The sequence below is a fragment of the Scyliorhinus torazame genome, chromosome 29 (genome assembly GCF_047496885.1).
Source record: "Scyliorhinus torazame isolate Kashiwa2021f chromosome 29, sScyTor2.1, whole genome shotgun sequence".
Classification (NCBI taxonomy): domain Eukaryota; kingdom Metazoa; phylum Chordata; class Chondrichthyes; order Carcharhiniformes; family Scyliorhinidae; genus Scyliorhinus; species Scyliorhinus torazame.
The window spans coordinates 7,368,494-7,394,348 of NC_092735.1; the positions used below are offsets into that span (position 1 = coordinate 7,368,494).

The 25,855-nt window shown below is 57.1% G+C and overlaps 2 protein-coding genes across 4 annotated transcripts in view; one reads left to right on the forward strand and one right to left on the reverse strand.

The window, feature by feature from the left end:
* xpnpep3 (X-prolyl aminopeptidase 3, mitochondrial) overlaps positions 1–15,334 on the reverse strand; it is a 74,207-nt gene extending 58,873 nt beyond the window's left edge. Inside the window, exons 1-3 of one of the 3 annotated variants that reach the window (XM_072492015.1) lie at positions 14,878–15,334; positions 13,371–13,487; positions 3,188–3,595 (exon numbers count right to left, since the gene is read on the reverse strand). In XM_072492015.1, the coding sequence (XP_072348116.1) occupies positions 3,188–3,595; positions 13,371–13,487; positions 14,878–14,935 (583 nt within the window). In that variant the 5' untranslated portion in view covers positions 14,936–15,334. The remainder of the gene's footprint in view (positions 1–3,187; positions 3,596–13,370; positions 13,488–14,877) is intronic. The other 2 variants (XM_072492012.1, XM_072492014.1) reach the window with 2 other exon arrangements.
* A 199-nt stretch (positions 15,335–15,533) lies between these two features.
* The window catches only part of st13 (ST13 Hsp70 interacting protein), a 54,194-nt gene continuing 43,872 nt past the window's right edge, over positions 15,534–25,855 (forward strand). Inside the window, exon 1 of the mRNA XM_072492016.1 lies at positions 15,534–15,712. Within this exon, the coding sequence (XP_072348117.1) occupies positions 15,603–15,712 (110 nt within the window). The 5' untranslated portion in view covers positions 15,534–15,602. The remainder of the gene's footprint in view (positions 15,713–25,855) is intronic.

A 25,855-nucleotide genomic window follows, 5' to 3' on the forward strand; every position in this document is an offset into this window, starting at 1 on the left:
CGTACTTGCGTACGCTCCACAGTCCACTCCTTCCACACCCTCAGGGAGACCCAGTATCCGAAGGTTCTTCCTTCGCGCTCCATTTTCTAGGGCTTCGATCCTTTCAGTACACTTTTTATGAAGTGCCTCGTGCGTCTGTGTCTTAACCGCCAGGCCCAGGATCTCGTCCTCAATATCTGTCACCTTCTGCTCCACCACACGGAGCTCTGTCTCCTGGGTCTTTAATGTCTCCTTGAGCCCCTCAATTGCCTGTAGCAACGGGGTCAGCACCTCCCTCTTCAGCAGCTCCACGCACCGTCTCACAATTTCATGCTCAGGCCCCCATGTCGCCTGCGCTTTCTCCGCCGCCATCTTGTACTTCTCTCTTTCTGACCCTTTGGTCGACGATTCCTCGCGCTGCAGCCGCCGCCGCCGGTTTTTTCCTCCTTCGTTTGGGGGGGACTCCCTTCTCACACGCCCCACACCGGGTTGCGTCGTCGAAAAATTCCCCGTTGAGGCTCTTAAAAGAGCCCGAAGGTCCGTCGGAGCTGGAGCCGCCGAAGCGTGCGGCTAGCTAGGCATCACCGCAACCGGAAGTCCCTTCAGTGGCCTTGATGAGGTCTTTTCACAGTTGTTCCCTCTGCTGCTAGAATTCACCTTTGATACAGGCCCTCAGGTCAGCTTGCAGCTTTAAGCTTGCCCTTCCCCCGCCTGCATGCTGGAAGAGGCCCTGTTTATCCTGTAGTTGCAGCCAAATCTTTCACTGTTTCTGCGTGTGTCTGGCAACCAAGAGACATACCCTTCCTGGGGGACACTGTCGGGGGAATATTGCCGCCTTCTTCCCACACCGGGAAATGTCAAACAAATGCCGTGGGGGCCCTGTAAAAGAGCCCAAAAGTCCGTTCCAAGCAGGAGCTGCCGAATATGCGACCTAGCTCTGCATAGCCGCACCCGGAAGTCTCTAACTGCTTTTTATAAAGACAAAATTATACCCACCTCGACTACTCGTTCCAGACACTCCCCACCCTGTGTGTGAAAACAATTGCCCCTCTGGGCCCTTTTGTATCTCTCCCCTCTCACCTTAAACTGATACCCTCTAGTTCTAGACTCCTCTACCTTTGGGAAAAGATGTTGACTATCTACCTTATCCCTGTCCCTCATTATTTTATAGACCTCTATAAGATCACCCCTATGCCTCCTACGCTCCAGGGAAAAAAGTCCCAGCCTATCCAGCCTCTCCTTATAACTCAAACCATCAATTCCTGGTAGCATCCTCGTAAATCTTTTCTGCATTCTTTCTAGTTGGGTGGCTCCCCGGAGAGCTAGCACAGGTGTGATGGGCAGAATGACAAATGGGCTGTATGATTCTGCACATGCATTTCTCGGGTTTGATTCTGCACATGCATTTCTAGGGTTTCAGAAGAGGGATTCTTTCTGTAAGGGGAGGAATTAAATACAGTCTTCACCACCAGAGAATTAGTTTTAGGTGAACTAATGGGGTGAAAGGCTGACAAGTCCCTCGGACCTGATGGTTTGCGCCCCAGGATCTTAAAGGAGGGAGCGACAGAGATCGTGGATGCAATGGTGGTCATTTTCCCCAAATCCTTGCATTCTGGAGCCGTGCCAAAGGATTGGAAAACGGGCAATGTGCTATTCTTGTTCAAAAAGGGAAAGAGGAAAAACGCAGGAAATGGCAGGCCAGTTAGTCTTAGCTTCAGTTATTGGATAGAATCGATTATGAAGGAGAGAATATCAGTGCATTTGGAAGGTCCTAATCTGATCAAGCAGAGTCAGCATTGGCTTCATGAAGGGGAAATCATGTCTGACAAATTTACAGGGGTTCTTTGAGGAGCTATCAGCCAGAGTGGATAGGGGAGAACCACTCGATGTTGTATATTTGGATTTTCAAAAGGCATTTGACAAGATGCCAGTCAAAAGGCTAAACGCAAGCTGGGAGCTCATCGTGCTCGAGGTAATATTCTGGCATGGATAGAGGATTGGCGAACAATCTTTCCACATTGAATTCCATTTGGCAATTTTCTGCCAACTCACTTAACCTGTCAGTATCTCTCCTTATTTATATCCTGCTTACATCCTGCCTTCACTCCCATCTTTATATCATCCGCAAATTGGTCCAGAGTACACTCTGTTCCTGCCTCCAAGTCATTGATATATACTGTGAAGAGCTACGGCACTTATCCCCGTGGTTCTCCAACCTGAGAAAGATACCCTTATCACTCGGGAATCATGGAATCCCTACAGTGCAGAGGAAGACCATTCAGTCCATCCAGTCTGCATCGACCCTTCGATTTCGTAGTCTACCCATGTCCACCCTGCCCTGTCCCCATACCCTAACCTGCACATCCCTGGACACAAAGGGTCAATTTAGCACGGCCAATCCACCTAACCCGCACATCTTTGGAATGTGGGAGGAAACCGGAGCACCCGGAGGAAACCCACGCAGACACGGGGAGAACGTGCAGACTCCGCACGGACAGTCACCCGAGGCCGGAATCGAACCTGGGAGTCTGGCGCCGTGAGGCAGCAATGCTAACCACTGTGCCACCAGAGGTGACTAGAAGCAAACGCAAATCACTTCTTGTCATCGGATTATTCACCGAAGAACATTAACTGCTGGGGAAGGAGCTGGATAGAATTTACAGTGCAGAAGGAGGTCATTCAGCCCATCGAGTCTGCACCGGCCCTTGGAAAGAGCACCCTACCTAAGCCCCACACCTCGACCCGATCCCCTTTATCCCCTCAACCCAACCTAACCTTTTTGGACACGAAGGCCAATTTAGCGCGGCCAATCCACCGAACCTGCACGTCTTTGGACTGTGGGAGGAAACCGGAGCACCCGGAGGAAACCCACGCAGACACGGGGAGAACGTGCAGACTCTGCACAGGCAGTGACCCAAGCCTGGTATCGAACCTGGGACCCTGGAGCGGTGAGGCAACTGTACTAACCACTATGCTACCGTGTTGCCCGATGTTCCAGGCACTTTGCCCCCAGCACAACAGCAGTGCAGCGCCTGTGTGGCGTTTCCTCTACTCTGCCCCAGCAGTGGATAGCCACCTCCAGGCTTTGAATGATGACCCTGGCCTGACGTTTCCATTCCCATTCCCAAGGGAAACCATTCCCACGGTAATGCCGAAATGAGATCGTCACTCCAATTCCCTGTTGGGAAAAATCAAGACGCTTACTGACCTTTGAACCTCTGGACGTACTGCCCAAACTCCTCCGTGGTGTAGGCCTCGTCCACCCCGGTGAGGGCAACTGCACCGTCCACGCCAGAGCGCGGGCCATCCCAGAGCTCTCGGTTCTGGTTCCTCCTCGGCACAAACAAGACAGCCTTGTGGGAAGGCAGGCTCTCCCCGGCAACGCTGTGAAGCAGCAGGATGCTGTCCGGCTCCTGAAAGCCGCAGAGGTACAGGAAGTTTGTGTTCTGGTGGAAGGGAAACGGAATGTCGTTGGTCATGTAGTGAGTGGGGTGGGACAGCAGGATGACGGCGTGGTCCGAAGCTCCCAGGGTCTCGCCCTCTTGGTGGATTAGACTCAGCAGTTTGTGTCGGCGCAGGGCAAACTCCACCTGCGACAACCCGGGGGTCACCTCACCTGTAAACAATGCAGAAACGCAGTCACACTCTCCGAGATACCACGGCTTCTCGATGTGCTTGGCACAGCGCACAGGAAAAATGGAATTCCCGAGCAGGTGAGAGGGGGAAGAAAGTTCGACCACTCGCCTCTCCCAGGGGGTTTCCAGTCTTATTTCACAGTCTTGGACTTAACAGCTTTTCATTTTGTCGAGCACTTGTTCTGACTAAATACAAAACCACCCGACATAGATTTCATAGAATTTACAGTGCAGGAGGCCATTTGGCCCATCGAGTCTGCACCAGCTCTTGGAAAGAGCACCCTACCCAAGCCCACATCTCCACCCTATCCCCACAACACAATAACCCCACCCAACACTAAGGCAATTTTGAACACTAAGGGCAATTTAGCATGGCCAATCCACCTAACCTGCACATCTTTTGACTGTGGGAGGAAACCGGAGCACCCAGAGGAAACCCACGCACACACGGGGAGAATGTGTAGACTCCGCACAGGCAGTGACCCAAGCCGGAATCGAACCTGGGACCCTGGAGCTGTGAAGCAATTGTGCTAACCACCATGCTACCCATAAACATAAACAAGGTGCAGTTGAGATGAACAGCATGCTAGGTTTTATTGGTCAGAATATTGAATACAGGAGTTGGGACGTCTTGTTGAAGTTGTACAAGACATTGGTACGACCACACATGGAATACGGTGTTCAGTTCTGGTCACCCTATTATAGAAAGGATATTGTTAAACTAGAAAGAGTGCAGAAGAGATTTACGAGGATGCTATCAGGACTTGATGTCTGAGTTATAAGGAGAGGCTGGACAGGTTGGGACTTTTTTCCCTGGAGCGTAGGAGGCTTGGGGGGGATCTTATAGAGGTCCATAAAATAATGAGTGTAGATAACGTAGATAGACGATATCTTTTCCCAAAGGTAGAGGAGTCTAGAACTAGAGGGCATAGGTATAAGGAGAGATACAAAGGAGACCAAAGGGGAATTTTTTTCTCACACAGGTGAACATCTGGAACGAGCTGCCAGAGGCAGTGGTAGAAGTGGGTACAATTTTGTCCTTTAAAAAGCAGTTAGACAGTTACATGGGCAGGGTGGGTATAGAGGGATATGGGCCAAATGCAGGCAAGTGGGACTAAGTTAGTGATAGAAACTGGGCGACATGGACAAGCTGGGCCGAAGGGCCTGCTTCCATCCTCTAAACATCTATGGCTCTAGGAATAGCACCAATACATTTAACAACTTATTTTTCTCTCGCACCTTTAACATATTGAAATGCCTCAAGGGGCTTTACAGGGTCGCTATGAAACAAATATAACACCGAGCCACGTATGGAGATATTAGAACCAGCGATGAAATGTTTGGCCACAGGGGTGGGTGTTAAAGGATGTCTTAAAGTAGGAACATTAGGTAGTGAGTGGGACGAGGTTTATGGTGGGAATTCCAGAGCTCAAGGGTCCAGGCAGCTGACGGCACAGCCGCCGCTACTGGAGTATATTTTAAACTTTAAAAAAAAAAAGAGTACCCAATTCTTTTTTATCCAATTAAGGGGCAATTTAGCGTGGCCAATCCACCCACCCTGCACATCTTTGGGTTTTGGGGTGAGACCCATACAGACACAGGAAGAATGTGCAAAATTGACAGGGGCAGTGACCCAGGGCCGGGATCGAACCTGGGACCTTGGCGCCGTGAGGCAGCAATGCCACCCTGCTGCCCCGTGGTGGAGCGATTATGATTGGGAATACACAAGAAGCTAGATCACGTTGAATCGGGGGGGGTTAGGAGGCACATTGGGGGGGGGGGGGGGGGGGCAAATGACCTCCTCCTCCTCCTGTGTCAGATGGTTTCATCACCATGGGACAGACCTGTGTCGGAATGAGGAAGCAGAACAGAGGAGGAACGAACAGCCAGCAGCGAAATGAGCGGTTTCCTCGTGTCTGGAGGGCCCTGGGACGTTCCGACGGTGAACATGTCCTGATCGATTGCATGACGTGGACATGGTCAATGTGCAAATGTGCTAAATTGTGAAGGAAACAAAGAGAAACATGTGCCAGTATTTTCACGGTCCTGGTGTCTGAATGCTACATCGTATACCGGGTGCAGGAAGGTGGCATTGGAAAGGGCACTGGAGGTCCATGGACTGGCAAGGACAAGATGGGCCGAATGGCCTCCTGCTGTGCTGTAACTTTTCTATGATTCTTTTTAAAAAAATATATATTTTATTAAAGTTTTTCAATCACAATTTTTCCCCCCTTACAAATCAAAAAAATAAGATTTTTAAAATACAAGTAACATGATAACTACAATCTAACATTAAGTAACTATCTAACATGGTAAACTAACCAAATAACATAAAATGAAACTCCCCCCCCCCCCCCCCCCCACTGGGTTGCTGCTGCTGGTTATCTATCTTCCCTCTAACGTTCCCCTAGGTAGTCGAGGAATGGCTGCCACCGCCTGGTGAACCCTTGAGCCGATCCTCTCAGCGCAAACTTAATCTGCTCCAGTTTTATGAACCCCGCCATATCGTTTATCCAGGCCTCCAGTCCGGGGGGTTTCGCTTCCTTCCACATGAGTAGGATCCTGCGCCGGGCTACTAGGGACGCAAAGACCACGACATCGGCCTCTTTCGCCTCCTGCACTCCCGGCTCATCCGCAACTCCAAATAAAGCTAACCCCCAGCCTGGTTTGACCCGGACCTTCACCACCTTCGACATCACTCCCGTCACTCCCTTCCAATACCCTTCCAGTGCCGGGCACGCCCAAAACATGTGTGTGCGGTTCGCCAGGCTTCCTCCGCACCTCCCACACTTGTCCTCCACTCCGAAGAACCTGCTCAACCTTGCTCCCGTTATGTGTGCTCTATGCAGCACCTTAAATTGGATCAGGCTAAGCCTGGCACACGAGGAAGAGGAATTTACCCTACTTAGGGCATCAGCCCACAAACCCTCTTCAATCTCCTCCCCGAGCTCTTCTTCCCATTTTCCTTTCAGTTCGCCCACCAGCTCCTCCCCCTCTTCTCTCATCTCCCGGTATGTCTCTGACACCTTGCCCTCCCCGACCCACACCCCCGAAAGCACTCTATCCTGGATCCCCTGTGTCGGGAGCAGCGGAAATTCCCTCACCTGTTGTCTTGTGAACGCCCTCACCTGCATATACCGAAAGAAATTTCCCCGGGGCAGCTTATACTTTTCCTCCAACGCTCCCAAGCTCGCAAACGTCCCGTCTATAAATAGGTCTCCCACTCTCCTGATTCCCAACTGGTACCAGCTCTGGAATCCTCCATCCAGCCTCCCTGGGGCAAACCTATGGTTGTTCCTAATTGGGGACCCCACCAAGGCTCCCAACACACCTCTCTGTCGCCTCCATTGACCCCAGATACTTAATGTTGCCGCCACCACTGGGTTTGTGGTAAATTTTTTTGGTGAGAGCGGTAGTAGCGCCGTCACCAGCGCTTCTAGACTCGTCCCTTTACAGGACTTCATCGCTCGTCTTTTCCACGCCGCTCCCTCTCCCTCTATCATCCATTTACGAATCATCGCCACATTGGCGGCCCAGTAGTAGTCGCCCAAATTCGGCAGCGCCAGTCCCCCTCTGTCTCGACTACGTTGTAAGAACCCCCTCCTTACCCTCGGGACCTTCCCTGCCCACACGAAGCTCGTGATGCTCCTGTCTATTTTTTAAAAAAAGGCCTTAGTGATCAGTATAGGGAGACAATGGAACACAAATAGGAACCTCGGGAGGACCATCATCTTAATTGCCTGCACTCTGCCCGCCAGTGACAGCGGCTGCATGTCCCACCTTTTGAAATCCTCTTCCATTTGTTCCACCAGTCGTGTCAGATTAAGTCTGTGCAAGGTTCCCCAGCTCCTGGCTATCTGAATCCCCAGGTATCGAAAGTTTCTTTCCACTCTCCTTAGCGGTAGGCCATCTATCCTTCTACTCTGGTCCCCAGGGTGTATCACAAAAAGTTCACTCTTTCCCATGTTAAGCCTATATCCCGAAAAATCTCCGAACTCCCTCAATATCTGCATGACCTCTGTCATCCCCTCCACTGGGTCCGCCACATACAGCAGTAGGTCATCCGCGTATCGTGACACTCGGTGTTCCTCTCCCCCTCTAATCACCCCTCTCCATTTTCTGGAGTCTCTCAGCGCTATGGCCAGTGGTTCAATTGCCAACGCGAACAGTAATGGGGACAGCGGGCATCCCTGTCTTGTTCCCCTGTATAGTCGAAAATACTCCGACCTTTGCCGACCTGTGACCACACTTGCCGTTGGGGCCCCATAGAGGAGTTTGACCCAGCTGACAAACCCGTCCCCGAACCCGAACCTCCTCAGCACCTCCCATAGATACTCCCACTCCACCCTATCAAATGCCTTCTCTGCATCCATTGCCGCCACTATCTCTGCCTCCCCCTCTACTGGGGGCATCATTATCACCCCTAATAGTCGTCGCACGTTGACATTTAGTTGTCTCCCCTTTACGAATCCTGTCTGGTCTTGATGCACCACCCCCGGGACACAATCCTCTATTCTCGTTGCCAGCACGTTTGCTAGCAGCTTGGCGTCCACATTTAGCAGTGAGATAGGCCTATAGGACCCGCACTGCAGCGGATCTTTATCCCGCTTCAAAATTAGCGATATCGTCGCCTCCGACATTGTCGGGGGTAGGGTCCCCCCATCTCAGGCCTCGTTAAACGTCCTTACCAACAGCGGGGCCAGCAAGTCCACATATTTTCTATAAAATTCCACCGGGAACCCATCTGGTCCCGGGGCCTTCCCTGCCTGCATGTTCCCCAGCCCCTTGGTAAACTCGTCCACCCCAATTGGTGCCCCCAGGCCTTCCACCTCCTGCTCCTCCACCCTCGGGAACCTTAATTGGTCCAAAAACTGCTGCATCGCCTCTTTTCCCTCCGGGGGTTGGGACCTTAAAGGTCTTAAACACCTCGTTTATCTTCCCTGCTCTCCGCACCGTAGCTCCCTTTTCATCTCTAATTCCCCCTATCTCCCTCGCCGCTGTCCTCTTTCGCAGCTGATGGGCCAATAGGCGACTCGCCTTTTCCCCATATTCATATCTCATCCCCTGTGCCTTCCTCCACTGCGCCTCTGCCCTCCTAGTGGTCAGAAGGTCGAACTTCGTCTGGAGTCGTCGTCTCTCCCTGTATAGTCCTTCCTCCGGGGCCTCCGCGTATTCTTTGTCTACCTTTAAAATCTCCCCCAGTAATCTTTCCCTTTCCTTGGCCTCTATTTTCCCTTTGTGGGCCCTGATGGAGATCAGCTCTCCTCTGACCACCGCCTTTAGTGCTTCCCATACCACTCCCACACGGACCTCCCCGTCGTCATTGGCCTCCAGGTATCTCTCGATACATCCCCGCACCCTTCCACAGACTCCCTCATCCGCCAGCAATCCCACATCTAATCGCCAGAGTGCACGCTGCTCCCTCTCCTCTCCTAGTTCCAGGTCCACCCAATGTGGGGCATGATCTGAGACAGCTATGGTTGAATACTCAGTTTCTTCCACCCTCGAGATCAGCGACCTTCCCAAAACAAAGAAATCTATCCAGGAATACACCTTGTGAACATGGGAGAAGGAGAACTCTTTGGCCTTCGGCCTAACAAATCGCCATGGATCCACTCCCCCCATTTGGTCCATAAACCCCTTAAGCACCTTGGCCGCTGCCGGCCTTCTTCCGGTCCTAGATCTAGATCTATCTAACCCTGGGTCCAGCACGGTGTTGAAGTCTCCCCCCATTATCAGGTTTCCTACCTCCAGGTCCGGGATACGTCCCAGCATCCGTTTCATGAATCCCGCATCATCCCAATTCGGGGCATATACGTTAACCAACACGACCTCCGTTCCCTCCAGTCTGCCACTCACCATCACATATCTGCCTCCGCTATCTGCTACAATGCTCCTAGCTTCGAATGATACCCGTTTCCCCACCAGTATGGCCACCCCTCTGTTCTTTGCATCCAGCCCTGAGTGGAACACCTGTCCCACCCACCCTTTCCTTAACCTAACTTGGTCCGCCACCTTCAGGTGTGTCTCCTGAAGCATAGCCACGTCTGCCCTCAGTCCTTTCAAATGCGCGAACACTCGGGCCCTTTTAATTGGCCCATTTAGGCCTCTCACGTTCCATGTGATCAGCCGCACTGGGGGGCTACCTGCCCCCTTCCCGTGTCGACTAGCCATCACCCTCTCTAGGCCAGTCCCGCGTCCCGGTTCCGTTCCCCAGGTGGCGCATTCCAGCCCCGACCACCCTTTCTTTAACCAGTTCCTCTTTGATTTCTGCAGCAGCAACCCAGTTATCCCCCCCGCTAGATCCCCATCTAGCATGATTGCTCCCCCATATTACTTCCGAAAGTCAGCTGACTTCAACTGACCCCGGCTTCTCCCGCTCACTCCTTGACCCCCCCGTGTGGGGAACTCCCATCTACCTTGCGCCTATCTTCCCGCCATCACCTTTCTGGCGCGGGAACAAGGACAGTAGGCCCCGTATTCTCTATAGTTGTCCCGCCCCTTGTGGCGCAGCTCCCTCTCCCACCCCCCCTCCCATTCCTCATCCTCCGCCTATGTCTCTTCTTACCCCCCACCGGCGCCCACATTTCTTAGTGTCCCCCCCTTCCCAATTTACATCCCTGTATACATCGGCATTGTCATATCCCCTCTAACATCAGTCCCTCAGTTCTGATCCAGTTTCTCGTTTTTAATAAAGGTCCATGCTTCTTCCGCCGTTTCGAAGTAGTGATGTCTCTCCTGGTACGTGACCCACAGTCGCGCCGGCTGCAACATCCCGAACTTCACCTTCTTCTTGTGTGGCACCTCCTTGGCTCGATTAAAACTCGCCCTCCTTCTCACCACCTCCACACTCCAATCCTGGTACACCCGTACCACCGCACTCTCCCATCTACTATTTCGTACCTTTTTGGCCCATCTCAGAACCACTTCTCTGTCATTGAAGCGATGAAATCGCATGATCGTCGCCCGAGGTGGTTCTCCCGCCTTTGGTCTCCTCGCAGGGACCCGATGAGCCCCTTCCACTTCCAAGGGGCCCGAGGGGGCCTCAGCTCCCATTAGCGAGCTTAGCATCGTGCTCACGTAAGCCCCACAGTCCGCTCCTTCCACTCCCTCGGGGAGACCCAGGATCCGAAGGTTCTTTCTCCGTGCTCTATTTTCTAGGGCCTCAATCCTTTCAATGCACTTTTTGTGGAGCGCCTCGTGCGTCTGCGTTTTGACCGCCAGGCCCAGGATCTCGTCTTCGTTGTCCGTCACCTTCTGCTCCACCACGCGGAGCTCCATCTCCTGGGTCTTTTGTGCCTCCTTAAGCCCCTCAATTGCCCGTAGCATCGGGGCCAGCACCTCCTTCTTAAGCAGCTCCACACACCGTCTCAAAAATTCATCTTGGTCCGGCCCCCATGTCGCCTGGGCTTTCTCCGCCGCCATCTTGCTCCTTTTTTCCTCCTGTCCCTATCCTCGAGGATTCTTCGCGATCTGGCCGCCGCCGCCGATATTTTTCTCTTTCGTTGGGGGGGGGGGGGGGAACTCCCTGTTGTGTCACTCCACACCGGGTTTCGTCCTGAAAAAATTCCCCGCTGGGGCTCTTAAAAGAGCCCGAAGGTCCGTTTGAGCTGGAGCCGCCGAAACGTGCGGCTTAGCTGGTCATCGCCGCAACCGGAAGTCCTTTTCTATGATTCTAATTAGAGGAGTTCAGATACCTCGGTGGGTTTGTGTGGTTGGAGGCGATAAGAGATGGGGAGGGGCGAAATGTGAATGTAGAGAAACGCGAAAAGGAAAAAAAGGAACCAACGGTTCTGCTGATAGGGTGAGATGAAGGAGGGTGGGAGGAGGTCCGGGCGGAGTATAAACATGGACGTGGAACCTGTCGGGTCGAGTGGCCGGTTTCTGCCCTGTACATTCAAGAAAAACTTGCATCTATGTAGCGCCTTTTATAATAAGAATTCATCCCATTTGGTTTTTGCAAACCACTTCCGTCTCTGTGCTCGCGACTTTTTTGTTGGAGGTAAACCACTTTTAAAAAACATGTTTTGTCTCCTCCAGTTTCCCCATTGCATTGGGGACAAACAGGCAATCCCATCCTGTGCAGCAGTGGCAATGGGTGGAGCAGCGTCAACAACTCTCCCGTGCCCTGGATTTATACTTACAGCAGGGTGCGATGGGTTAGTCTCATGCAAGGAATTCCAAACATTTGCATTTGTAGATGCGGAGGTGCACTAGGCCAGTGTTCTTCAAACTCGGGGGCGTGACCCGTGGGTGGGTCGCGGGCGAGTGTCGGGAGGGTCGTGGAGCCGTCCTTCACGGCGCTCCCGATCGCGCAAATCCCCGCGCAGCAGCCGGCTTTTAATAACGCTGGCTGCAAGCGACCTTTAAAATGGCTGCGAACATCTAAAAAAAATTTGGCCGCATTGCGCATGCGCGCCGATGATCGCGCACGCAAAAGCAGTGCGGCTGCTATTTTTTTTAAAACGGTCGCAACTTTTTGTTTTACAAGTTCGGGGGGGGGGGGGGGTTTATTCTTGATTTTATTCATTTAATTTTAATTTTTTTAAAAAACAAGTTATAGGGGGGTTTATTCATTTATTTTAATCATTTAATTTTTTTTTTTACAAGTTCGCGGGGGGGGTTTATTTAATAAAATTGTACGGAAAAAAATTCAGAACTTTGGACAGATGGAGACTCCATACTTTCCGACACCGGAAGGCTTCACCTTCATCCAACAGGTTCCATTGGAGGAGCATGTACGAGGGCCAAAGGGACCCAAACCCATTTCCTCCATTTTTATCAGCAGCAAACAAGGTAAGAGAAAATGGTGGGTTGCTCAGGTCGACCGGCGTGGGTCGCGAAGGTTGGGTCCTCAAAGTCGGCCGGGTAGGGCCCCGAACGTCGGCCAGGTTGGGTCCCGAAGGTTGGCCGGTTGGTAAAAAACCTTTGAAGAACACTGCACTAGGCGATATTGGGGTTGATGGGACTGTCCTGTGAGGAGGAATTGGATGGACTCGGCCTGTATTCACTGGAACTTAGAGGGCTGAGAGGAGATCTGTTTGCAACGTATAAAATTCTAACAGGGCTGGACAGACGAGATGCAGGGTGGATGTTGTCCTTGGTTGGGGAGTCTAGAACGAGGGGATACTGTCCACAGTCTCAGGATTGGTTAGCACGGCAGCAGTAGTTAGCACTGCTGCCTGACAGCATCAGGGATCCGGGTTTGATTCTGGCTTCGGGTGACTGTCTGTGCGGAGTCTGCACGTTCTCCCCGTGTCTGCGTGGGTTTCCTCCGGGTGCTCCGGTTTCCTCCCACAGCCCAAAGATGTGCAGGTTAGGTGCAAGAGAACTGGAGATGGGGTGAGATTTATTTTTTAGTGAGTTGTGATCTGGAAAGGTAGCGGAAGCAGATTGAATGGGGACGTTCTAAAGGGGATGTTTGGTTGAGAAAGGAGCGGAGTAAGTGGAGAGTTATTTTAAGGAAGGGGAAAAGACATGTCAGGCTGAATGGTGTCCTTCTGTGCGGTCTCATTCCATGAGCGGCATGCCAACAGATTGCACTGTCCTTTATTTTCGCTGTTAAGGCCACAGCGCTAAGGCAGGTCTTTCCAAATCTCCAGGCCCACAACACGGAAACCAGCAAGGAAGAAAGATAAGGCAAGCGAATCACTCAAAAGACTTTCTGCACTAGTTTGCTTCGGTTTGGAAGCTGCCTGCCGGGACATATACACATTCATCAAATCACTCATTTCCCCCACCCCTATGACTCCATACCTGTTTTAAGGAGATGGGGATGTGTGAAGGGGCTTGGCTGCCCGAGATAGCGGGGGGGCATGTTCTTCTGCCCAGAAGCTATTATGGAAAATTTCCTTTGGAAGCATATACGACATCCTAAAGAATTAAAAGTGCAAAGGACGAGTAAATCAGTCTCCGCCAGAGGAGATATAACGCAGAATTAAAATGATGGAAGGTTCAGTGATTCTACATTCACACCATGTTAAATTTGTCTCTAATCCTTCAGAACTTCCTTAATTTTGCACATTCTCCCCGTGTGGGTCTCACCCCCACAATCCCAAAAGATTTGCAGAGGGTGCATTGGCCACGCTAAAGTGTCCCTTAATTGGAAAAAAAAGTATTGGATACTCTAAACTTTAAAACAAGGACTTCCTTAAGTTTTTTTGGTTCAGCAACAAAATTCAGCAGTGAGGGGACTGACAAATGATCTCTTATCCAAATCTAATACAAGTGGAGGTTACGGGCTTGCTCCAAAAGGACACAGGATAGTGCCAGAAACACAGCACTGCCAATCTAGTTCCACAGAAGAATCATATTACACTTGAAACATTAACGGTTTCTCTTTCTACCAATTCTGCCAGACCTGCTCAGTTTTGCCAACACTTTTCCGTTTTTATGCCACAGATCTATCTATGAAAATCCTGGATCTCCCTCCCTCAGTGTTGTGGGACCACCCACATTGCAGAGTTCAGCAGCTCATAATGTTTGCACATCCTTGAATGCAACTGGGAACAAGCAATAAGTGCTGCCCATGTCAGTTACAACCACCTCCCAAGAATTTATTCTAAAAACCTTTCACACAAGGACTGGATGATAACGGTGGTCGTTCAGCAGGTGGTGACAGGTTGTGTGAAACCTGCTGCTATTTCACTCAAGACGTCTTGATTGCGCAGAACATTGAAGCTGCAGCAACTTTTGTGCTTGAGCATTTGGCCTCTCCCATCACAAAGCTGCCATTTTAGAACAGGTGCTCCCAACAGTTCCACTATCCCAATGCTCTTTAGGGAGGGAAATCTGCCGTGCTTCCCTAGTCTGGACTGCATGCGATTCCTGACAGCAATGTGGTTGACTCTTAACTGCCCCTGTGAAATGGCTGAGCAAACCACTCTATTCAAGGGTAATTAGGGATCGACAATGAATTAAAACACATTATCGTCACGGTGGCACAGTGGTTAGCACTGCTGCCTCACAGCACCAGGGTTTGATTCCTAGCTTGGGTCACTGTCTGTGCGGAGTCTGCATGTTCTCCATGTGTCTGCGTGGGTTTCCTCCGGGTGCTCCGGTTTCCTCCCACAAGTCCCAAAAGACATGCTGTTAGGTGAATTGGACATTCTGAATTCTCCCTCTGTGGACCCGAACAGGCGTCGGAGTGTGGAGACTGGGGGGCTTTTCCCAGTAACTTCATTGCAGTGTTAATGTAAGCCTAATTGTGACACTAATACAGATTATTATTATATGTCCTCCTCCTCAATCTGGGTTCTCTCACCTTGAATCCTGAGATTCTGCAGGGCTGAGTTAGTGATTATTAAAGTTTGAGCCGACATGATTGACCGACAGTCCTCCCCCTGCCGCTCAGCCAGCAGCAGCTGCACCCAGGGCGCAACCACATTGAGGCCGAAGCAGCGGCAAGCGGCCAAGCGGCTGGGGAAGGGGGGGGGCCTTCCGCCACCTCGTCACACTTCGATGACGCCACCAAGCGCCTCCCGCCCGCTGATTGGGCGGAAGTTACGCCATCCTCGAACGATATTGGCTGCAAAGCTGCCGTGACCTCATTGGGGCGTCCCCGGCGATGCCTGTTATTAAAAATCATCCCGGCCGGTTATTAAAAATCATCCTGGCCGGCGAGGAGGAAAGTCCTCCTGCTCTCGCACCCGGGGAAGGAAGGAGGAGCACCCCCCACTGGTGGTGGTTCCGCACGCGATGGCCTCGGCATTGGGAGGCAGGCAGCGGGCGGGGCGACAACTTCCAGAACGTTCCAGGAGGCACCGCTGGCTGCCTGCGCGATGCGCACGCGTACAGCGGCGGGGGAGAGAGCATTGCGCATGCGTGCGGGGCGGGGAGGAGGGGATCGCGCATGCGTGCGGGGCGGGGAGGAGGGGATCGCGCATGCGTGCGGGGAGGGGATCGCATGCTTGCGGGGAGGGGATCGCATGCTTGCGGGGAGGGGATCGCGCATGCGTGCTGAGCAGCTCGGTCAGCGCCAGCAACAACATGGAGTCGCAGAAACTCCGCGATCTTGGCGCCTTTGTGCAGCTTTGCAAAGGGAACCCGGCCGTGCTGCACAAGCCCGACCTGCGTTTCTTCAGAGACTGGCTGGAAAGGTGAAGAGGGGGTGGAATGGGGTTAATGGAGGTGGAAGGGTCAGAAAAGGAGGTGGGGGGAGGGGAGGGTCGGAGGAGAAGGTGGGGTGGGGGGAGGGGAGGGTCGGAGGAGAAGGTGGGGTGGGGGGAGGGGAGGGTCGGAGGAGAAGGTGGGGTGGGGGGAGGGGAGGGTCGGAGGAGAAGGTGGGGTGGGGGGAGGGGAGGGTCGGAGGAGAAGGTGGGGTGGGGGGAGGGGAGGGTCGGAGGAGAAGGTGGGGGGAGGGGAGGGGAGGGTCGGAGGAGAAGGTGGGGTGGGGGGAGGGGAGGGTCGGAGGAGAAGGTGGGGTGGGGGGAGGGGAGGGTCGGAGGAGAAGGTGGGGTGGGGGGAGGGGAGGGTCGGAGGAGGAGGTGGTGGGGGGGAGGGGAGGAGAAGGGGAGGGGAGGAGAAGGTGGGGGGGGAGGGGAGGAGAAGGTGGGGGGGGAGGGGAGGAGAAGGTGGGGGGGAGGGGAGGAGAAGGTGGGGGGGAGGAGGAGAAGGTGGGGGGGAGGAGGAGAAGGTGGGGGGAGGGGAGGGTAGGGTCGGAGGAGAAGGTGGGGGGAGGGTAGGGTCGGAGGAGAAGGTGGGGGGGGAGGGGAGGAGAAGGTGGGGGGGGAGGGTAGGGTCGGAGGAGAAGGTGGGGGGGGAGGGGAGGGTAGGGTCGGAGGAGAAGGTGGGGGGAGGGTAGGGTCGGAGGAGAAGGTGGGGGGGAGGGGAGGAGAAGGTGGGGGGGAGGGTAGGGTCGGAGGAGAAGGTGGGGGGGAGGGTAGGGTCGGAGGAGAAGGTGGGGGGAGGGTAGGGTCGGAGGAGAAGGTGGGGGGAGGGTAGGGTCGGAGGAGAAGGTGGGGGGAGGGTAGGGTCGGAGGAGAAGGTGGGGGGAGGGTAGGGTCGGAGGAGAAGGTGGGGGGGAGGGGAGGAGAAGGTGGGGGGGAGGAGAAGGTGGGGGGGAGGAGAAGGTTGGGGGGGGGGAGGGGAGGAGAAGGTTGGGGGGGGGGAGGGGAGGAGAAGGTTGGGGGGGGAGGGGAGGAGAAGGTTGGGGGGGGGAGGGGAGGAGAAGGTGGGGGGGAGGGGAGGAGAAGGTGGGGGGGAGGGGAGGAGAAGGTGGGGGGGAGGGGAGGAGAAGGTGGGGGGGAGGGGAGGAGAAGGTGGGGGGGAGGGGAGGAGAAGGTGGGGGGGAGGGGAGGAGAAGGTGGGGGGGAGGGGAGGGTCGGAGGTGAAGGTGGGGGGGGAGGGTCGGAGGAGACGGTGGGGGGGAGGGTCGGAGGAGAAGGTGGGGGGGAGGGTCGGAGGAGAAGGTGGGAGGGGACGGTCGGAGAAGGGGGAGGGGAGGGGACGGTCGGAGAAGGGGGGGGAGGGTCGGAGAAGGTGGAGGGGAGGAGAGGGTCGGAGGAGAAGGTGGGGGAGGGTCGGAGGGGAGGGGAGGGTCGGAGAAGGTGGGAGGGGAGGGTCGGAGGAGAAGGTGGGGGGAGGGGAGGGTCGGAAGAGAGGGTGGGGGAGGGGAGGAGGAGAAGGTGGGGGGAGGGTCGGAGGAGAAGGTGGGGGAGGGTAGGGTCGGGGGGGAGGGGAGGGTCGGAGGAGAAGGTGGGAGGGGAGGGTCGGAGAAGGTGGGGGGGAGGGGAGGGTCGGAGGAGAAGGTGGGGGAGGGGTGGGTCGGAGGAGAAGGTGGGGGGAGGGGAGGGTCGGAGGAGAAGGTGGAGGGGAGGGTCGGGTCGGAGGAGAAGGTGGGGTGGGGGGAGGGGAGGGTCGGAGGAGGAGGTGGTGGGGGGGAGGGGAGGAGAAGGGGAGGGGAGGAGAAGGTGGGGGGGGAGGGGAGGAGAAGGTGGGGGGGAGGGGAGGAGAAGGTGGGGGGGAGGAGGAGAAGGTGGGGGGGAGGAGGAGAAGGTGGGGGAGGGGAGGGTAGGGTCGGAGGAGAAGGTGGGGGGAGGGTAGGGTCGGAGGAGAAGGTGGGGGGGGAGGGGAGGAGAAGGTGGGGGGGGAGGGTAGGGTCGGAGGAGAAGGTGGGGGGGGAGGGGAGGGTAGGGTCGGAGGAGAAGGTGGGGGGAGGGTAGGGTCGGAGGAGAAGGTGGGGGGGAGGGGAGGAGAAGGTGGGGGGGAGGGTAGGGTCGGAGGAGAAGGTGGGGGGGGGAGGGTAGGGTCGGAGGAGAAGGTGGGGGGAGGGTAGGGTCGGAGGAGAAGGTGGGGGGAGGGTAGGGTCGGAGGAGAAGGTGGGGGGAGGGTAGGGTCGGAGGAGAAGGTGGGGGGAGGGTAGGGTCGGAGGAGAAGGTGGGGGGGAGGGGAGGAGAAGGTGGGGGGGAGGAGAAGGTGGGGGGGAGGAGAAGGTTGGGGGGGGGGAGGGGAGGAGAAGGTTGGGGGGGGGAGGGGAGGAGAAGGTTGGGGGGGGAGGGGAGGAGAAGGTTGGGGGGGGGGAGGGGAGGAGAAGGTGGGGGGGAGGGGAGGAGAAGGTGGGGGGGAGGGGAGGAGAAGGTGGGGGGGAGGGGAGGAGAAGGTGGGGGGGAGGGGAGGAGAAGGTGGGGGGGAGGGGAGGAGAAGGTGGGGGGGAGGGGAGGAGAAGGTGGGGGGGAGGGGAGGAGAAGGTGGGGGGGAGGGGAGGGTCGGAGGTGAAGGTGGGGGGGGAGGGTCGGAGGAGACGGTGGGGGGGAGGGTCGGAGGAGAAGGTGGGGGGGAGGGTCGGAGGAGAAGGTGGGAGGGGACGGTCGGAGAAGGGGGAGGGGAGGGGACGGTCGGAGAAGGGGGGGGAGGGTCGGAGAAGGTGGAGGGGAGGAGAGGGTCGGAGGAGAAGGTGGGGGAGGGTCGGAGGGGAGGGGAGGGTCGGAGAAGGTGGGAGGGGAGGGTCGGAGGAGAAGGTGGGGGGAGGGGAGGGTCGGAAGAGAGGGTGGGGGAGGGGAGGAGGAGAAGGTGGGGGGAGGGTCGGAGGAGAAGGTGGGGGAGGGTAGGGTCGGGGGGGAGGGGAGGGTCGGAGGAGAAGGTGGGAGGGGAGGGTCGGAGAAGGTGGGGGGGAGGGGAGGGTCGGAGGAGAAGGTGGGGGAGGGGTGGGTCGGAGGAGAAGGTGGGGGGAGGGGAGGGTCGGAGGAGAAGGTGGAGGGGAGGGTCGGGTCGGAGGAGAAGGTGGGGGGGGAGGGGAGGAGAAGGTGGGGGAGCGGAGGAGAAGGAGGGGGGAGGGGAGGAGAAGGTGGGGGGGAGGGGAGGAGAAGGTGGGGGGGGGAGGAGAAGGTGGTGGGGGGGAGGAGGAGAAGGTGGGGGGGGGGGGAGAAGGTGGGGGGGAGGGGAGGAGAAGGTGGGGGGAGGGGAGGGTCGGAGGAGAAGGTGGGGGGAGGGTAGGGTCGGAGGAGAAGGTGGGGGGAGGGTAGGGTCGGAGGAGAAGGTGGGGGGGGAGGGGAGGAGAAGGTGGGGGGGAGGGGAGGAGAAGGTGGAGGGGAGGGCAGGAGAAGGTTGGGGGGGGGAGGGGAGGAGAAGGTGGGGGGGAGGGTCGGAGGAGAAGGTGGGGGGGGGAGGGTCGGAGGAGAAGGTGGGGGGGGGAGGGTCGGAGGAGAAGGTGGGGGGGAGGGGAGGGGACGGTCGGAGAAGGGGGGGAGGGGAGGGTCGGAGAAGGTGGAGGGGAGGAGAGAGTCGGAGGAGAAGGTGGGGGAGGGTCGGAGGAGAAGGTGGGGGGGGGAGGGTCGGAGGAGAAGGTGGGGGGGAGGGTCGGAGAAGGGGGAGGGGAGGGGACGGTCGGAGAAGGGGGGGAGGGGAGGGTCGGAGAAGGTGGAGGGGAGGAGAGAGTCGGAGGAGAAGGTGGGGGAGGGTCGGAGGAGAAGGTGGGGGAGGGAGGGGCGGAGAAGGTGGGGGGAGGGGAGGGTCGGAGAAGGTGGGAGGGGAGGGTCGGAGGAGAAGGTGGGGGAGGGGAGGGTTGGAAGAGAAGGTGGGGGGAGGGTCGGAGGAGAAGGTGGGGGGAGGGTCGGAGGAGAAGGTGGGGGAGGGTAGGGTCGGGGGGGAGGGTAGGGTCGGAGGAGAAGGTGGGAGGGGAGGGTCGGAGAAGGTGGGGGGGAGGGGAGGGTCGGAGGAGAAGGTGGGGGAGGGGTGGGTCGGAGGAGAAGGTGGGGGGAGAGGGGAGGGTCGGAGGAGAAGGTGGGGGGGAGGGGAGGGTCGGAGGAGAAGGTGGGGGGGGAGGGGATGGTCGGAGGAGAAGGTGGGGGCGAGGGGAGGGTCGGAGGAGAAGGTGGAGGGGAGGGTCGGGTCGGAGGAGAAGGTGGGGGGAGGGTAGGAGAAGGTGGGGGGGGAGAGGGGAGGGTCGGAGGAGAAGGTGGGGGGGAGGGGAGGGTCGGAGGAGAAGGTGGAGGGGCAGGGGAGGGTCGGAGGAGAAGGTGGAGGGGCAGGGGAGGGTCGGAGGAGAAGGTGGGGGGGAGGGTCGGAGGAGAAGGTGGGGGGGAGGGGAGGGTCGGAGGAGAAGGTGGGGGGGAGGGGAGGGTCGGAGGAGAAGGTGGGGGGGGAGGGTCGGAGGAGAAGGTGGGGGGAGGGGAGGGTCGGAGGAGAAGGTGGGGGGAGGGGAGGGTCGGAGGAGAAGGTGGGGGGGGAGGGGAGGGTCGGAGGAGAAGGTGGGGGGCAGGGGAGGGTCTGAGGAGAAGGTGGGGGGCAGGGGAGGGTCTGAGGAGAAGGGGGAGGGTCGGAGGAGAAGGTGGAATGGCGGGTAGAGGAGAAGGTGGGGGGGAGGGGAGGGTCGGAGGAGAAGGTGGTGGGGGGAGGGGAAGAGGAGAAGGTGAGTGGAGGGTCGGATGATAAGGTGGGGGGAGGGGAGGGTCGGAGGAGAAGGTGGGGGAGGGGTGGGTCGGAGGAGAAGGTGGGGAGGGGAGGGTCGGAGGAGAAGGTGAGGGGAGGGTCGGAGGAGAAGGTGGGGGGGAAGGGAGGAGGAGGTGGGGGAGGGGAGGAGGAGGTGGGGGAGGGAAGGAGAAGGTGGGGGGAGGCGGGGAGGAGAAGGTGGGGGGAGGGGAGGAGGAGAAGGTGGGGGAGGGTCGAAGGTGAGGGGAGGGTCGAAGGTGAGGGGAGGGGAGGAGGAGAAGGTGGGGGAGGGTCGGAGGATAAGGTGGGGGAGGGTCGGAGGAGAAGGTGGGGGATGGGGAGGGTCGGAGAATGTGGGGGGGGAGGGTCGGAGGAGAAGGTGGGGGGGGGGAGGGTCGGAGGAGAAATTGGGGGGAGGGTCGGAGGAGAAGGTGGGGGCAGGAGAGGGTCGGAGGAGGGGGAGGGGAGGGTCGGAGGAGAAGGTGGGGGAGGGGAGGGTCGGTGGGGGAGGGGAGGGTCGGAGGAGAAGGTGGGGGGAGGGGAGGGTCGGAGGAGAAGGTGGGGGAGGGGAGGGTCGGAGGAGAAGGTGGGGGAGGGGAGGGTCGGAGGAGAAGGTGGGGGAGGGGAGGGTCGGAGGAGAAGGTGGGGGAGGGGAGGGTCGGAGGAGAAGGTGGGGGAGGGGAGGGTCGGAGGAGAAGGTGGGGGAGGGGAGGGTCGGAGGAGAAGGTAGGGGAGGATCGGAGGAGAAGGTGGGGGAGGGTTGGAGGAGAAGGTGGGGGGAGGGTCGGAGGAGAAGGTGGGGGAGGGGCGGGTCGGAGGAGAAGGTGGGGGGGGGGGGAGGGTCGGAGGAGAAATTTGGGGGAGGGTCGGAGGAGAAGGTGGGGATGGTCGGAGGAGAAGGTGGGGGCAGGGGAGGGTCGGAGGAGAAGGTGGGGGAGGGGAGGGTCGGAGGAGAAGGTGGGGGAGGGGAGGGTCGGAGGAGAAGGTGGGGGAGGGGAGGGTCGGAGGAGAAGGTGGGGGGAGGGGAGGGTCGGAGGAGAAGGTGGGGGGAGGGGAGGGTCGGAGGAGAAGGTGGGGGAGGGGAGGGTCGGAGGAGAAGGTGGGGGGAGGGGAGGGTCGGAGGAGAAGGTGGGGGGAGGGGAGGGTCGGAGGAGAAGATGGGGGGAGGGGAGGGTCGGAGGAGAAGGTGGGGGAGGGTCGGAGGAGAAGGTGGGGGAGGTGAGGGTCGGAGGAGAAGGTGGGGGAGGGGAGGGTCGGAGGAGAAGGTGGGGGAGGGGAGGGTCAGAGGAGAAGGTGGGGGAGGGGAGGGTCAGAGGAGAAGGTGGGGGAGGGGAGGGTCGGAGGAGAAGGTGGGGGAAATGTCAGGAGGTGGGGGAGGGGAGGGTCAGAGGAGAAGGTGGGGGAGGGGACGGTCAGAGGATAAGGTGGGGGAGGGTCAGGGGAGAAGGTGGGAAATGTCATAGGAGGTGGGTGGGGGAGGGGAGGGTCAGAGGATAAGGTGGTGGGGGAGGGTTAGCCGACAAGAGGGGGGGGGAGGGGAGTGTCAGTGGAGAAGGTGGGGGGGGGGGAGGAGTGTCAGAGGAGAAGGTGGGGGGGGGGAGGAGGAGGTGATGGGAGGAGAAGGTGGGGAGGGGACGGTCAGAGGATAAGGTGGAGGGGGGAGGATCAGGAGGTGGGGGGAGCGTCAGCTGGGAAGGTGGGAGAGTCAGAGGAGGGAGGGGAGGGTCAGTGGAGAAGGTGGGGGAGGGGAGGGTCAGAAGAGGAGGTGGGGGTTAGAGGAGAAGATGGGGTGGGAGAGGAGGAGGTGTGGGGGGAGGAGAAGGTCAGAGGGGAGGGGGGGTTAGAGGAGAAGTTGGGGGAGGGTCAGTGGGAGAGGAGAAGGTCACAGGAGATGGTGGGGGGGGGTCAGAGGAGAAGATGGGGGCAGGGGCAGTGGGGGAGGGAAGGGTCAGAGGAGAAGGCGGGGGAGGGTCAGAGGAGGTGGTGGGAGGGGAGGAGAAGGTGGGGAGGGGACGGTCAGAGGATAAGGTGGAGGGGGAGGGTCAGGAGGTGGGGGAGCGTCAGCTGAGAAGGTGGGGGGAGCGTCAGCTGAGAAGGTGGGGGGAGGGTCAGAGGAGAAGATGGGGTGTGGGGAGGGTCAGAGGTGAAGGTGGGTGGAGGGTCAGAGGGGGAGGGGAGGGTCAGAGGAGATGGTGGGGGGAGGGGAGAGTCAGGTGAATGTGTGGAGGGTCGGGTCAAAGAATGTGGGGGTGGGGAGGGTCAGTGGAGAAGATGGGAGGAGGGGAGGGTCAGATGAGTAGGTGGGGGAGGGGAGGGTCGGAGGAGAAGGTGGGGGAGGGGAGGGTCGGAGGAGAAGGTGGGGGGAGGGGAGGGTCAGAGGTGAAGGTGGGGGAGGGGAGGGTCAGAGGTGAAGGTGGGGGGAGGGGAGGGTCAGAGGTGAAGGTGGGGGAGGGTCGGAGGAGAAGGTCGGGGGAGGGGAGGGTCAGAGGTGGGGGAGGGGAGGGTCAGAGGTGGGGGAGGGGAGGGTCAGAGGAGAAGGCGGGGGGAGGGTCAGAGGAGGTGGTGGGAGGGGGGAGGGTCAGGAGGTGGGGGGAGCGTCAGCTGAGAAGGTGGGGGGAGGGTCAGAGGAGAAGATGGGGATGGGGAGGGCCAGAGGTGAAGGTGGGTGGAGGGTCAGAGGGGGAGGGGAGGGTCAGAGGAGATGGTGGGGGGAGGGGAGAGTCAGAGGAGATGGTGGGGGGAGGGGAGAGTCAGAGGAGATGGTGGGGGGAAGGGAGAGTCAGGTGAATGTGTGGAGGGTCGGGTCAAAGAATGTGGGGGTGGGGAGGGTCAGTGGAGAAGATGGGAGGAGGGGAGGGTCAGATGAGTAGGTAGGGGAGGGTCGGAGGAGAAGGTGGGGGGAGGGGAGGGTCAGAGGTGAAGGTGGGGGGAGGGGAGGGTCAGAGGTGAAGGTGGGGGGAGGGTCGGAGGAGAAGGTAGGGGAGGGTCAGAGGAGAAGGTGGGGGGAGGGGAGAGTCAGAGGAGAAGGTGGGGGAGGGGAGAGTCAGGTGAATGTGTGTGGAGGTTTGGGTCAAAGAATGTGGGGGTGGGGAGGGTCAGTGGAGAAGATGGGAAGATGGGAGGAGGGGAGGGTCAGATGAGTAGGTGGGGGGAGGGGAGGGTCGGAGGAGAAGGTAGTGGTGCAGGTGTGTTCCAGCCAGCACCAACCAGCCTTGGCTGTGAGATGGGAGGGTTTATCATTCATCGACTGCATACACGAGTGTGAAGTTTGACAGACAGGAAAGCAGCGACTGGTTCTCCCCATAACAGACATTCTCTGTGTGTTGTAACACAGGCATTCTCTGTGTGGTGTAACACAGGCATTCGGTGTGTGTTGGAACACAGGCATTCTCTGTGTTGGAACACAGGCATTCTCTGTGTGGTGTAACACAGGCATTCGGTGTGTGTTGGAACACAGGCATTCTCTGTGTTGGAACACAGGCATTCTCTGTGTGGTGTAACACAGGCATTCGGTGTGTGTTGGAACACAGGCATTCTCTGTGTGGTGTAACACGGGCATTCTCTGTGTTGGAACACAGGCATTCTCTGTGTGGTGTAACGGGCATTCTCTATGTTGGAACACAGGCATTCTCTGTGTGGTGTAACACAGGCATTCGGTGTGTGTTGGAACACAGGCATTCTCTGTGTTGGAACACAGGCATTCTGTGTGGTGTAACACGGGCATTCTCTGTGTGTTGGAACACAGGCATTCTCTGTGTGGTGTAACGGGCATTCTCTGTATGTTGGAACACAGGCATTCTGTGTGGTGTAACACGGGCATTCTCTGTGTGTGTATTTCTGGGAAGATTCAGCAGGCATTTCTCCAGAGACAATCAAAGGCTGACCTTCACAATAATGGAAACATTTGATGTGGATAAGATGTTTCCTTTTGTGGATATGACCGGAATTGGGGGCCGTAAGTATAAGGGAATCGAGAACAAATCAAACAGGGGCCTCTGCAGAAACTGTTCTATCCTGAGAATGTAGAAGTTGCTACCTCATGGTAGAATGCATGCATGCATTAAAAAAAATTCACCACTTACTACTTTAGGCAATTGAATCGATGTCAGGAGAGATCACGCTGACTTAAGATTGCCTCCATTTCAGTAACTGGTCTAGTTCCCTTGGGAGGGGGTGGGTGGGAAATATAGCCAAATCAGTTTTTGCTCGGAATCTTCTCTGGCAAAAGTCCAATCGAATTCTGCCCTTCAAACTTAAACGTATGACCCTTGGTCCTTGCGGATTTGAAATAATGTGTCCACTTGAATACAATCTAGTTTCATTTTATATACTTTGACCCAATCACCCCAAGTCTCTGCTTCTCTGAAATGTACAGACGTGCAGTGCTGGACCTAATTATGGGGAATGAAGCCGGACAGGTGGTTGAGGTAGTGGGGGAGCATTTTGGTGATAGCGACCACAACATGGTACAATTTAAGCATCTTATGGACAAAGAAATAGACAAGTTGAAAAGAAAGTTTTGGATTGGGGAAGAGCAGATTTTAGTAAAACAAGGTAGACTGGGAAGAGTTACATTTTAAAAAAATGTTTTTATTCTCCAATTTCACATTTTCCTTCAAAATTTACACCCCAACCACAAACAGTAAACGGTAACAAATACAAAATCAATCCCCTTAACAATACCAATGATCCCATCCAACCTCTGAAAGAGTACCCAAGAGTTGTACAACCCCCAGTCTCCAACTCCTCCCCTCCACTGCCTCTTGTAAAACTTCTCCCCCCGACCTCGGTTCCTCCCCCCCCCTCCCAAACTTTCCACCCCGGCTAGACCACTCGGACCCTGTTCTGCCAGGCTCCGATGGTCGCAGCCCCTCCCCCACCTCACTCCCGTTCACTGGCCGGCTTAAACCGGCCAGCGTGGAGGCCCCCGCCCGGGTCCCTTTCCCACTTGCCCGGCCCTAGGAAAGCCCAAAGATCCCCTTTTAGCACACAAACCCCGCATATCCACCTACACCCCAAAGAGCCCTCATTTCGAAAGAAAGTCCCATTTAAAAGTCCCTTGTCCAAATGTATACAACATTGGCTCCTTTAGCCCATACACCCACACGCAGTGAAACAAAAAAAAGAGAAGAAAATATAGTCATGAGGTTACATCGGCACATGGCCATTTCTCAGTTCTGCCACAGACCTTCTGCCTTTGCAAACTCGTCCGCTGCTTCCGACGTTCCAAAATAAAAGTCGCTGAGCTTGTAAGTCACCCTCAGCTTCGCTGGATATGCAATGCCGCACTGCACCTTGCCAATGTACAGTGCCCTCTTCACCCAGTTGAAGGCAGCCCACCTCCTTGCCAGCTCCACCGTAAAGTCCTGGTATAC